We start from the raw sequence: 14,148 nt of genomic DNA, 5'->3' as shown, positions 1-14,148 counted from the left end.
TGTGTGTGTGTGTGTAGCTATGGAAACCCTCCCTATTGTGATGGAGGGCTTTTGAAACTAAGGAGCGTTTTCCATAATCATGGAGCTTCACAAAGAAATGCAGTCCTGGAGCTCCAGTTGAGTAATTTGAAGATGAACCTTTTGCAGCTGTTGAATGATTGTCACAGGTCCAGATCTGCCCCTGAAGCAAGACGATAAGATGATTGGACTTATCCTGGGGAAAGCCATCAGGCTGAGTTGCTTTCTAGCTTTTAGTATTTAAGATGCTTAATCTCAGAATGCGAGTGATAGTTGTTACTTTTGAATAGGCTTGGTTCAATCTTGGTGTATTTATTGTTGATGTTAAAATGGGATAGACTGAAAATTATTATACTAACGTGTTTCTGTCCTTCCGTTTTAAGTGAAACTTGTGAATTGAGCTATAAGTGAAAAAGTTACTGACTTTATTAAGCATTATGAATTTTTCATCCCAAATATTTATATCATATGTAATTATATGTAAACCGGAATTTAAAGCATTCATCTTGTTTTATCTCCTTTTCCAAAAAGCACTGCCAGTGAAAGACATAAAAGAAAAACCTGAACGACAGATCAGGACCAGAGAGCCTGACAAATTACCCAGCAGTACCGAACCTCAGCCACCACCAAGTGCCTTACCTGCCAGAGGAAGTAGGAGAGTGGTCAAGAGTCCTCAAAGGTCATCAACTAAAATAAAAGAACCTAAGCACCCGTTTGCCCTTTATGGGTGGGGAGAAAAGCAGACGGATACAGGGAGCCAGAAAACTCACAACGTCTGTGCTTCTGCCCCCGTGCGTGAGGTGGGTGCCAGCGAACGGGCTTCTCTGCTTTCCCCCTGCAGGATGGGGGATGGCCTCGGTTCTGTCATTGGCTGTCATACCCTGTGGTCGCTGTGATGCTTTGGGACATGGTAGGTCTTAGGTGGCCCAAGGAAAGCCTAGAACTGGGCATCTGATTTGCAAACAGGATGCAGGATGTTAGCTGCCTGGAGGTCAGGGGGTTTTGCTGGTACCTGGAAGGGTTTACTGACACCGAGCCAGGCAGAGAAGTGCCAGGACTCGGGGTTCTCAAGTTCTTGGGGGGCCAGGAGGTGCAGCCGAGGGGCATGGGCAGGGCTGGCGGCTGCCCGTCTAGATTTGCCTCTGGCCTCCTGAGAGGCCCCTGCTCCATCAGCCTTGATAACTGGTATCCATCCCCTTGACCCCTTTGTTACTGTCTGTCTGTTAGATCACATCTCCTGCATTCTCGACATCTCTCTAGACTCTCGTTTTCTCTTTGGATTAAATTAGAGTGATTGCGTTTCCCCTGCTCATCCATCCCCCGGAGGTCTGGTTCTCCTCGGACTCAGCCCTGGAGTGTCCCCGTGTGAAGGCCTGAGGACACGGCAGATGAGGGGGCCTCACACGTGGAGGCACGAAGCAATGACTGTGTTAGCACTAACACTGTCACTCCAGCCCAAAGCAAAGAGGGAATGGAAAGCAGCAGAAAGTTCAGGCTGTTTGAATTCTGGTTAAATACCAGGATCCAGTGTTCGCCGGACAGACCTCTGAGCCCTAGCAGATGGTGCTGTTTAGAGTGATATTTGAGACAACAGAGCTGTCCTCTGGCAACCCGGTGGGATTAAGTTGAACAGGGTTCATTAAACGTCTTAGCTGGTAAAATCCTTTGAGATTTGTTAGTATTTTGCTGTAAGACATTATTTATTTTTTAATTTATTTTTGGCTGTGTTGGGTCTTCGCTGCTGCGTATGGGCTTTCTCCAGTTGCGGCGAGCGGGGGCTACTCTTCGTTGCGGTGTGCGGGCTTCTCGTTGCGGTGGCTTCTCTTGTGGAGCACGGGCTCTAGGCACGCGGGCGTCAGTAGTTGCGGTGCATGGGCTCAGTATTTGTGGCTCGCGGGCTCTAGAGCGCAGGCTCAGTAGTTGTGGTTCATGGGCTTCGTTGCTCCGCGGCATGTGGGATCTTCCCGGACCGGGGCTCGAACCCGTGTCCCCTGCGTTGGCAGGTGGATTCCTAACCACTGCACCACCAGGGAAGTCCCTGTAAAACATTTAAATTCCTTCAATGGAATACTGATCCATGCTTAATGCTAAGGAGTTCCAGTAACATTCCAGAGCCAGTTTCTCGAGGCACCTGCAGATTAGTTGCTTACCATTTATACCTGAAATTTAGTCCGGTGGTCATTTTCTGTTGCCTAGTTTCTTTATTGCTGACGGTGGGTAAGACAGAATCCAGGGCAGTGGCTCTTCTGGAGAAGCCTTTATACACAGAAGTCCTGAACATGGTGAGTCTGGCTTGCCTCTGCCCTGCTCCAGGTGACGTGGGGGAAGCTTCATTGTAAATGTTCTGGAAAATTAGCGCCAAAGCCACCTGAGTGAGTGTCCGTCTATTCTGACTCCCTTAGATTCATGAATCGGCGTTGCGAGCCAAGAGCAGAAGGCAGGTGGAGAAGAGGCGGCTGGCGGCTCAGAGGCAGCGGGCTCACTCCGCCGACGTGGACAGAAGCAGGCGGGCCAAGCCTGCCTCGTCGGAGAACCCGTGGATGACGGAGTATATGAGATGCTACTCCGCCAGAGCCTGAGGGGAGGGACAGTTGCTCAGACAACCTCTTCTAAAAAGTGTAAATGGAAGAAGGAGAAAACAAAACGAAAGCCGTCAAAAGAAACTGGACACAGCTTTAAGAAACCAGCTGATTATGCAAGATTTTTCTTAGGGAATTTCCAAAGGATTGTCTCTTTCGATGAATCCTGGTCACCTTCCTCAGCAGTAGGGTGACACTTGAAAGCCATAGACATTTGGTTATTTATGAGAATTCCCTAAATCTTTGATACTCTTACAAGGGTTTTGTTTTAAAGCATCTTAATCTTTTAAGATACTGACACCAAATGCCTTTAAATGGCTTACAGGTTCTTAACTTCAGTATCTTCCCTCAGTTTCGGTGGAGCCCGTGTTGCTCCTCTTGTGAACGACTTCTGAGATTCCGTAGCTGGTGAGATCACGCCAGCTTGCGGCCGAAGACTCATTTTCCTTCTGTGTAGATTTCTTTGTGAAAGAATATCACGTTAAAAGTGAGTTTCAGCGCTAGTACTGATTGCACGTATAGTGAAAGTAGAGCTTTGGTAGTTCCTAACAGTTCACTTTCTTTTGCATTTCAGTTCAGCACCACTTCACGTGGACCATGATATTTAAGAATTATTGGGCTGGGTGAGGGTCATCTTTTCTCTTTAAATTGTCATCTAGGCACTTATTAATAGTTCAGGTGCATTCCAGTATGCAAAGTACCAGTGCAGTGTGTTTAGAAGTAGTACTGGTTTCTTTTGAGTCAAAGACTGTCCCTTTATACTGTGAGATTTTTTAAGAACGCATAATGGGTACCGTTCACTTGCTTGCAGTCTGGCCTTCTGACACACACGCGCTTGTGGACCTCTGCCTCCTTTCTGATAGCTTGGCAGTGACATTTAGAAGGTAACTGTCCTGCTTGTTGGGGATGGGGCCAGACTTTAAGATACCCATTAGAGATGTGGACCACCCCTACTTTCTCCTCCATAGAACTCCCCAGTAGCAAAGCCTTGGTGATGTACACCGTTCAGACTTTTGGTTGAAATGCCTTCCTCCGAGGTTCCTAGCCGGTAGGTCTTGTGTAGGACCTAACGCGAGCGGACGCTGGCGTGTGCGTGGGCAGAGATGTGTGTAAACGAAGTGCTCCTTCTCTCTAGTACATTTGCTTTCGTGGTAGAAAGTGGTTTTGAGAAACACTGCTTTCCATCCAGGAGAGACAGGAACCTGCAGGAAGGATGAATGGTGAACTCCTCCTAGGAGAGAAGGAAGTACTTGGCCAGCTTAGCACGTGCAGATGTGAATGAAAATCTGGTGTTTGATGTGAGTCTGAGCATCTCCTTGACAGTTTTACTCTGGGTCTTTGAAGTATTATGGTCAGTTTTTAGAACACAAGTGTTTTATTCCATGTAAAGTCTTCACACAGTATCATCTTACACCACTGTATTAAGGTTTGCAAACTCATACTGAAGAGTCATGAGCTTTTTTTAAAAAAAAAAAAAAAAAACTTTTAAAATATTTGCATTGTTTTTAGGTGAATACATCGTGAGCTCTCCGGTCACTGCGATGTATATTTAGTATGAAGAAGGTCTGTGTGTTGTCCAAAACAACCGCGCTAGTGATTCTGGTGAATCTTGCTGTTATTATAGCCCTTAAACACTGCAGGTACCTGAAGATGAAATTCCTGTGGCGTTGCGATGGTGGAAACTGTTTCTTTAAAATCACTTCCTGCATGTTCCGTTTCAACCACCGGCTCTGGCGTTCCATTCCCGTTGCAGCTGACAATCTTAGGAAGAGGCCGAGGGGAGTAGCTCGGGTCCACACTGATGGACTGTCTTAGAAACCCGACCCTTCGAGGCTCTGAGCAAGCCAGACTCTCTCCTTTAGAAAACAGACTCATATTCAATGTGCTTACTTATTACCGCAAACTCCAGATGCAGATCTGGAAGAACCTAGAGGGCAATGCTGGCCAATTTTTCCCCATTTTTAAGTAGAGGACAAATGAACAAAATTTTTAAAGTACTTTTAATGTGCATAAACAATGAATGAGTCAATATGAAGTACTTGTGATTTCCCTTCCTACGTCCAAGTCATTGGTTAGGGTTTCTTTACTTTTCTCTCTCTTTAGGGGTAAAGATTATCTTTTAAGCCTACAAAATTGGCCTCTCCCGTTGCAGAGCACAGGCTCCGGACGCGCAGGCTCAGCGGCCATGGCTCACGGGCCCAGCCGCTCCGCGGCATGTGGGATCCTCCCGGACCGGGGCACGAACCCGTGTCCCCTGCGTCGGCAGGCGGACTCTCAACCACTGTGCCACCAGGAAAGCCCCCAAAATTTTTTAACAATTTGATGTCCTACTTTTTCCTTCTCATTCTAGAAACTGATGTTGTGATCATGTTCCCATTTCTTTGGACAACTTATAAGACGTCAAGGTAGTTTAAAATGACCTATCATGTTGCAAAGTTTGAAACTGAGAATCCAGTGATATTTAAAATATAGAATAAAATAATTGCTACATAAGACTCTTTAAAATTTTGGTTTTAAGTTCTTAATTAAAACAATTTTCTTAATTAAAACAATTAAAACATGTTTTCTGTGTTACTTTGATTAAAAGCAATAATAGAATATTGAGTAACACCTGAATGCCACTACTGGACCCGGGTGAGTGAGAACTAAACAGGACTCTGTCCGTTTCCTTGTTTTTAAAACCTAAAAGATCGCTCTTACTTAGGAGGTGTCAAAATGCTTGCACTCCCCTACCGTCAGAAAATTTCCAAGCACTTATATACATTTTTTCAAGTTTACTGAAAGTAAAATAGGGCATAGGTTACCTGAATTAACTTGTTGTGAGCACACGTTTGTGGTGCTTCTTATGAAATAGCTTTGTCACTGATTCATCAAATGTAAATCGCTAGTAACCTGAAAGGTGTGTATACTGGGTCACATAAACTCAACCATCTGAACTGCACAAAAGAAAGGTGGCTTTTGAGTTCTAAGGCTGTGCTGGGCGTAAACTTTATCAACGGAAGGTTAGTACTTGATAAAGTGTTCAAACGTATTATTGGCAAAGAGGCCAAGCATATGTTAGAAGTAAAAACTTTCCTTGTTGACTGCTTCAGTAGCAAATAGTTTAGTGGACAGTTTTACATTTCACTGGACTAGATAAAAAATGGTGCTAATATTTACACAGTCTGATTCTGTAGTTGGTTTGGGATCAAACTGTCAATGCCTGACTTATAAGGTTCTTACTGTAGTCTTGTGATCAGCTAAATTATATTTAAAAAGTGATCCTAAAAGTGTGACCTTGTATTTGAAATGGATTCTGTACAACAGGATGAATAGGGAGCTCTTCAATGTAAGGTGTGTGCTTAATACCAAATTCTGTGCGAGGAGTGACGTCTAGGTTTTGGGTCCAGATTTGCTCCCTTCCAGCCTGCTCGTGTGAGAGGGGGAAAAGCGGCTCGTCTTATTACTTATTTCCATTTTGGAAGTCAGGACACCTGAGTGAAGACAGTAGCGGCCTCTTTTTGGATTCCTTTTATAATTAGCAAACCTGTATTTAAGAACAGTCTCCCTGTGTTGTTACTGCATATTTATTTTGAGCACCGCACCACTCACTTTAACTTTCTGAAGAACAGAGGCTGGGCACTTACCATCGCCAGGCTCAGGCAGTGGGAATTTGGGGCTGTGTTTTCTAAGAACTATGTATTGCTTTGCGCTTGTATTGAATATTGCAGTTACTTGGAGAAATGTGAATAAAGTTCATTAATGTTACAGGCTGAAACGTCTGTTTTGTGGAAAATAACTCTGATTAGCACATAAATGGATGAAGAAAGTGGGTGATCACATTGACCCCTAAATGGATTTTTCATTAGATAAATGTTTAACAAGATACGTTAGATACTTCCAGGAAAAGACACGTTCTGTGTATATACTTTGCGTTAAATGCCACATTTTCCCTCACACCTTCTTATTGTTTTGAAAATTACAAAAGCGATAGGGCATGGGTAAAGTAACTCAGAGAGAAGTTACAGAGTAAAAAGTGCAGGTTCCTTTCAGTACCACCCCCTCACCAAAATTCTACACCCCTCCTTAGAGGAAACGAGTGTTAAGTTTGGTGTGTAAACTTCCAGACCTTTTTTCCAGGCACTTGGAGGTACATACACACTTTTTCTTTTTTTTTTTTTGCGCAAACATGGAATAATGTTATACACATTCTGTAACTCCCCGGCTTTCCCCCACCTGCTCCCTTGTCCACACGTCCCCCCGTGGAGCTGACCCTGATTAGCCTACCAAGCACCCTTGAGACTGGCCTGATGGGCAGACCCCTCCTCGGGTCTCAGACTGACCACAAGATGGTGTACACATGGGGCAGGTCCAAATAGCACTGCCAGAGCTTTGAAGACTGAACTGACGTTGGAACCAACACCCACAGGACTTGGGGGCTGAGCCTAAATAGGTTGATTACTTGCTAAAACAAAAATACCAGCATTCTCCACAGGACTTGGTCATGTCTCATCATGTAATATTCAGATGCCTAAGGTTCAATCCCAAGTTACTCAGCACATGAAAACCATGAAAATGGCTCTCATGGAAAAAGAAAATCAGTAGCTGCCCTCACAGGCTTGACGGAAGCTATTATTGAAAAGTTCAAACGAGAAATCACCCTCTTGAAATAAGCATTGAAATAGAAATTATCAGTAGAGAAACGGATGATAGGAGAACTAAATGAAAATATTAGAACTGAGAAATACTCCAACTGAAATTAAAAAAACCTTACTGGATAGACTCAATAGAAGATTGAAGATGACAAAATAAAGATAATCAATACAAATCATCCAGTCTGAACAACAGAGAGAAAAAAGGGCTGAAGAAAAAGTTTCCGGGTTGTGTTATAAGAGTCCTAGAAGGATAAGAGGAAGAGTGTAGTGCTTTAAAAACGTGCAGAAAGGATGGCTAAAAACCTCCCAAGTAAGCTGAGTGAAGCTGAAACAGGATAAACCAGGAAATCCAAGCCTAGATACATTGAAAACTGTTGAAAACTAACAGACATCTTGAAAGCAGCCAGAGAAAAATGAAAGATGACCTACAAGGGAACAACAATTCAAAGGCCCATGCGTTTTTTCATCAGAAGCTATGGAGGCCAGGAGGAAGTGGCACGTTTCTTAAAGTGCTGAAAGAAAAGAACTGTCAACTCAGAATTCTGTATCCAGTGAAATATCCCTCAGGAATGAGGGAGAAATAAGGATATACTCATGTGCAGGAAAACTAAGAATTGATAGCCAGGAGACCTGCTTTAAAGGAATAGTCAAAGGATGTGCTTCAGACAAAAGAGAAGTGATGCCAGAAGGAAACTGGGAACATGGGGAATAGAACAGTAGTTCTAGAATTTGGTCTTTTGTTCTCGGTTCCTGAAACAGCTCCAGAGCCAGAAAGGTGAAAGGAGTGCCTTGTCATTTCATTCATAACAAGCCCCTTCCCAACACACCTTTTGAGATGACTTTTGGCCAGCCCCTAAGAATGGGGGCTGGTTGCCAGGGAAACCAACTGGGAGGAGAGGGTTGGAACTTTCAGTCCCATCCCTGACCTCTGGGGAGGACAGAGGGGCTGGAGATTGAGTCAATCACCAATGGCCAATGACTTAATCACTCACGCCTATGTGATGAAGCCTCTGTAAAGCCCAGAAGGACGGGGTTCATAGAGGTTCCAGGGTGGCAAACAGATGGAGATGTGAGGAAAGTGGTACCCACAGAGCATGTAAACTGCACTCTTTCCCTGTACCGTGCCCCATGCATCTCTTCCATCTGGCTGCTCTTGAGTTATATCCTCTATGATAAAGCAGTAATCCAGTAAGTAAACTGTTTTCCTCATTTCTGTGAGCTGCTCTAGCAAATTAATTGAACCCAAGGGAGGGGGTCCCGGGACCTTCTAATTTACAGCTGGTTGGTCAGAAGCACAGGTAACAACCTGGACCTGTGATTGGCGTCTGAAGTTGGGGTGGGGGGCAGTCTTGTGGGGCTGAGCCCTTAACCCATGGGACCTGCCACTGTCTCCAGGTAGCAGCACTGAGCTGAACTGTAGGACACCCAGCTGGTGTCAAAGGACTGCTTGATGTGTGGGAAGCTCCCACTCACCTGGGGTCAGAGGTGGAAGAGTGCTGTCATGGAGGAGACACAGCAGTGGATTTTTCCTGAGAACCTAACAAGAGCTTCCAAACACAAGCGTCTGAGCCCACAGTGAATGAGTGTGAGCACGTGAACGTTCCTAAAACCTGGCAGGCTCCTGTGGGAAGCACGGCAGATATCATCCCTACAAAATGACAGAATGCAAGACCCACAAAGGGTTCTCTGCATGCACGGGGAAAGCCGCACTACGAAAGTAAACAGAGTGGCTGTGGAGGGCAGATTAAGCTGATCTTCTGGGAAAAAGGCTAAAACTACAAAGAAGACTGTCCTGAGGCAAAATGCAATACATGAAGGAACATCTGACCCCGAAAGGAGAACTAGACAAATTTACAATTATAGTTAGAGACATGGACATGCCTGTCGGTAACAGAACTAGTAGACAAAAGATTGGTGAAGACACAGAAGAGCTAAACAACACCATTAACCAAATCACTGACATTTATAGAACACTCCCCAGCAAAAGCAGAACACAAAATTTTCATGTTCACATGGAACATTCATCAAGACAGTTCAGATCCTGGTTATTAAAATAACCTAAAATTTAAAATCATACAAAGTATGTTTCTGACTATAATGGAATTAAACTAGAAATCAGTAAAGATAGGAACATCTCAAATCAGTCGGAAATTAAACAACCTGCTCATAAATAATCCACCAAAAAGATGGTCTCAAGAGGAATTAGAAGATATTTTAAATGGAAGAAAAATGCAATTACAATATATTAAAATTTGTGGGCACAGTTAAAGGAAGTAGTACTTAGAAGGAATTTATAGCATTGAGAGCTTATATTAGGAAAGCGGGCCTCAGATCAATAAGCTTCCATCTTAAGAGACAAAAGTAAGCCCACATCTTCCAGAATGAAGGAAAGAGCAGAAATCAATAAAATTGATAACAAAAGCCAATGAAGCCAAAAGCTGGTTCTTTGAAAAGATTAGTAAAATTGATAAGCCTCTAGCAAGCTTGACAAAAAAGAACAAGCCATACTGTTAGCAATATCAGGAATAAAACGTGATTATCTGAATTTGCATTTCACTGACTATTAGTGAGGGTTACCTTCTTTTTCATGTTGATCAATCATCTATTTCTCTGATGAATGGCCTATTTATGTGCTTTCCCAAGCTTAAAATTATTTGGGGAAAACTAGAAAAGCACACTGCCTTTCCCCCACCCCCACCCCCCAGCGGGTATCTGTCTAACTAGCTAGGATCTCTGTATTATCTATCTGACCCCAATCTTGTGTCAAACGTGTTGCAAATGCTTTGTCATAGCCTGTTGCTGACTGTATGCTTTCTTTTGTATAGAAAATGCCAATTTGCAGAGTCAAACCTCAAACCCTTTCTTTATGGGGTATTTTGAGTCACCTACAGAAAGATTCACCCTTTGGTCATAAAAAAATTCTTATGTTCTTCCAATGCCTTTAAAAAGAATCTTACCTTTTGCTTTTAGATCTTTAATCCAACTGGAATTAACTTTTTTGGTGAATATGAATTAGGGATCCAACCTTTTTAAAAAAAATTCAATTAAAGGGGAAGAAAAAGGCACTGACACCATCCAGTGAAGAGCCCTTAGTGATGTAAAATGTCACATCATACTTTTTCATAAATTGCCACAGATACAAGGGAAAGTTTCTAGACTCTGCTCTTCTGTGGATCAACTGGTCTACACCTGAGCTCACAGCACTGTTTTAACTTAATTTTGCAGTGCATTTTAGTATTTGGTATGGCAAGTCTCCCTACCCGCCCTTGTTCTTTGCTTTCCTTGGCAATTTCCTTTTTTATGTGAACTTTAGAATGAGCTTGTCGGTTTCTATTTTAACATTCCATTTGGGAATTGTATTAAACTGCATTGAATTTACTAATTTTGGAGGACTGACATCTTTATAATATTGACTCTTTCTATCCCCAAATAGAGTATGTCTCCATTAAGTTGGTCTCCTTATATTTATTTCAATAAAGTTTTCATCAAAAGGTCTTTCACATTTCTTGCAGGATTTTTTTTCCCGTTTCCATCAAATTTTGTAAATGCTTCTTGCCTCTGCATAGGAAAGGGGCTGAACTGGGAGGAATGCTGTTACTTTTTCTAATGAATGAAGGAAGGAGACAGAAATGTGGGTGAAGACAGAAGTTGACGATGCTGTCATTAATCATGTATTTTGGAATTACCTCAAAAGAACCAGGGAATTGGAAATGACCCAACTGTTCATCAGCAAGGAAGTAGTTAAAGAAAACATGGCATATTCACACAATGGAACATCATTCAGCCTTCGATAAGAAGGAGAAAGCTCTCAATGTACCCAGACGTGCCAAGAGCTCCAAGATGCAGTATAGATGGAAAAAGACAGTGTGTGTAACATGTTGCCTTTTGTTTGAGGAAGAGAGGAGGAATAATACCTGTGTCCACATCAAGGAACTCTGGAAGGATACACACACTAGCCAGTGGTTACTGTATGTGTGGGGTGAGCAGTGAGTGAGGGAGAGGCAAGGAGGCCCCAGGCTGACCTTCCATACTGCTTTGATTTTTGACATGTAAGAATGTATTAGCTATTCTAAAAAATCCTAGAGAAAACAGGAAAAAAAAAACCAAACCCAAAACTGAATACCCACTCTTGGAAGGTATGTCTCCCCCTGAAAACTCCAAGCTGTGTGTGGTTAAGCTAGGCTGATGGCAGAGCCAGCTAGGGGCCTGTAGGGGCCTCCTGGGCCTGAACCTGGCTGGAAGGGTGCTTTGAACCTTACCATATTCAAAACACGTAGATTTTTGGATAGTGAGGTGTAAATCCTGAATTTCCACCATAAAAACTAACCTTTCCTAGGAATAAAATTTGAATTTGATTACACCAACAATAGAAGCTTACTGAGTTTTTCAGAAGGACCAGGGCTTCCTTAGGTGAGCCAGGCTGCTGGCTTTTCCATGTGTTCTGATCGGGACACATAGACTCTGTTCCACTTTCCTCCACAGCAGGACTGATTTCCCAGGGATGCCCACGGTGTGCCCTCCGTAACAACAGTGCTCCTGTAGCCTGTGACTGCTGTTTATAGATTAAAGGACACCTTCTTCATGACTGCCACAGTATGTATGGCAAAGGTTAAAATTTAATAATACAAAATATAAACCTTAATTTTTAAAAAAACGGCTTCTTCTTACGTACAGCATGGATTGAAGTTTGGGCCTCCTGCACTGTTAGTGGGAGGGTAGATTGGCACAAGTTCTCTGGAGGGCAGTTTGGCTTTACGGCTCTTAAAAAGGAGCACATCTTTGACTTGGCAATTCCACTCCTAAGCGTTTCCCCACGTACCCACGTGGGCCCAGGGAGGTGACCATAGCGCAGCATCCCGGGCAGACGGGGCACATCCACACGCTGCCCCCATCGGCGCTCCTACGGTGGTGGGGAATGAGGAGAGGGAAGTGCGGGCAGCCCTGAGCATCTGGAAGACCCGGCCAACGCTCTCTGCTCACGCCTGCACAGGTTCAGGAAGCCCGGTGGCCCACGGGCAGGGGACACCACGCCTGCTGCCCGGGATCTTGCTGTGAGTGTCGCTTCAACTTAAACCCAAAACACTGGCCGTGTTGACTGTGACCGGTAGTGTGAACCAGTTAAGAGTGACTGCTTGTGACAGCTAACATCGCCATTAATCCATCTTTTACTGGTTTTATGACCTAGGTGTTGACTAGGGCCCGAGACAGACAGCCTGTTTCACTTGAGGATTTCAAGGGAACTGGAGGTTCTTCTCTGTGCTGCCTTCTGCTCCTTGAGAGGAATCCTGGGGGTCAGGAGCAAATGCCTGCTTCCTGCCAAGAGCCCCCTCCAACAGCCCGCCTTGCTGGGGGCCCCGGCCTGGCACCACACACCCCTCCCTTGTGGATGGATCCCGACGCTGCCCGCTGTGCTTTCTACGACGTTTTCCGTGGACTCGACTCATACCCACGCCCAGCCGAGTGCTCTGCTGTGTGGCGTCACCCTGTGAGAATGGCTCTGACAACGGGTGAGACGCCATCTCACCGCGACATCCCCAGAGACAAACACCAGACCCGGCCTAAAGCCGAGGCCGCTACACGGATCCCCAAACGTAACTACATTGGCTAAAAGTCTGAAGTCACGGGCTAGTGCTTAAAGCCAACGTTACTGCTGGAAACAAAAAGAGGAAGACAGGAAGGCCAGAGCACAGTAATCGGATAGTTGCAGATCAAGTAAAAAAACGCCGAGTACCTAAGGACATTTTTCTTCTATTCTTGTTCAAGGACTCAGTCAAATAAACAGAGAAAAGCAGCAGCACAGACGAGGGCCAGCCGGCTCAGGAGTTTATGGGCAGAGAGCACAGGAGTGTTGCCACGGTAACTGCAGACATGAGATGCTGCTGGGCGAGGGGCGGCAGGCAGAGACCACCCTCCTGCGGGTGAAGGGCGGCAGCCTCGGCTCAGGCCCCCAGGCACGCCTCACCTTCACAGAGAAATACCCGACTCACAAGCGACTTCGGCACAGCCTTAGACACCAAATACAAAACGACTGCGACAAGCATTCGGAAACCAGCTGGCACGCATTTTCAGTCATGCATTTTAATTGATGATCTTTTCAGTGTACTGAACGCAGGGACAAAAAGGCAAGTTATCAAGCTCGCACGTTTCTTTTTCTTTTCTTTTGAAATCAAAGCATGGTTTCACAGTGATGAAATCAACTTATTTCCCACCTCCAACCACTTGGCACTAAAGGTATGTTAAACATGGAAAACACTCTTACCAGTTAAAATGAGAACGCTTTATAGTCCTTGAAATTCCAGTAAACACGTGTGTTTGAAATTTCCATGAAGTTTGAAGAAAAAAAGGTGCCACTCAACAGAAATCCCGGTGCCTTGTCCTACTGTGCCTTGCTGTGGAGACCACAGGGCTGTTCCCCGGGGCCTGCCGTCTACTTCCTGGGAGTGGCAGCCCTGGCCTCTGCTTCTCGGGCCCCTGTACTCTGAGCCACTGCGAAGGGCTATTTTGAAGGTTAAATCAGATGTTAAATGTGAGAACACTTTTAAGTTGTAAAAAAGTGCTATGCCCCTTCGAGGCTTTACGATAGACATTTCAAATGACAGTATTAAAAATGAGGAATCTGTTAAACAAAAATTCTCCAGTAATTTCTCAATAAACTATGTTTTCTTTTAAAAGAAGAAAAGAAAAGTGGGCATGAAATCCTATACTTTGATCGGAGACACATTGAACAAGCAACGCAGCACTTGGGTCCTGGATTTCTCCAAGCACAGAAGTATATTTCTCACGGCTCAGATAGGGCTGAAGTTTGAAGAATCAGGTAAAAACACGTATAAACAACCTAAATAGAAAACCAAATTTAGAAGCTTCAGGTGAAATCATTTCATCTTAAAATTAGAGGAGGAAATCTATTATTTGCCACT

The 14,148-nt window shown here is 44.3% G+C and overlaps 1 protein-coding gene across 1 annotated transcript in view; it reads left to right on the top strand.

The window, feature by feature from the left end:
• Positions 1-6,349, top strand: part of CCSAP (centriole, cilia and spindle associated protein) — a gene marked incomplete at its 5' end in the record, with an annotated part of 17,012 nt that extends 10,663 nt beyond the window's left edge. Inside the window, 2 exons of the mRNA XM_024765617.1 lie at positions 550-818; positions 2,421-6,349. Of these exons, the coding sequence (XP_024621385.1) occupies positions 550-818; positions 2,421-2,597 (446 nt within the window). The remainder of the gene's footprint in view (positions 1-549; positions 819-2,420) is intronic.
• Positions 6,350-14,148: the final 7,799 nt, after the last annotated feature.

Source organism: Neophocaena asiaeorientalis, unplaced genomic scaffold, assembly GCF_003031525.2.
Source record: "Neophocaena asiaeorientalis asiaeorientalis breed wild unplaced genomic scaffold, Neophocaena_asiaeorientalis_V1.1 scaffold369, whole genome shotgun sequence".
Classification (NCBI taxonomy): Eukaryota; Metazoa; Chordata; class Mammalia; order Artiodactyla; family Phocoenidae; genus Neophocaena; species Neophocaena asiaeorientalis.
The sequence above is the reverse complement of the archived record's forward strand: the minus strand, read 5'-3'. Positions and strand labels throughout refer to the sequence as shown.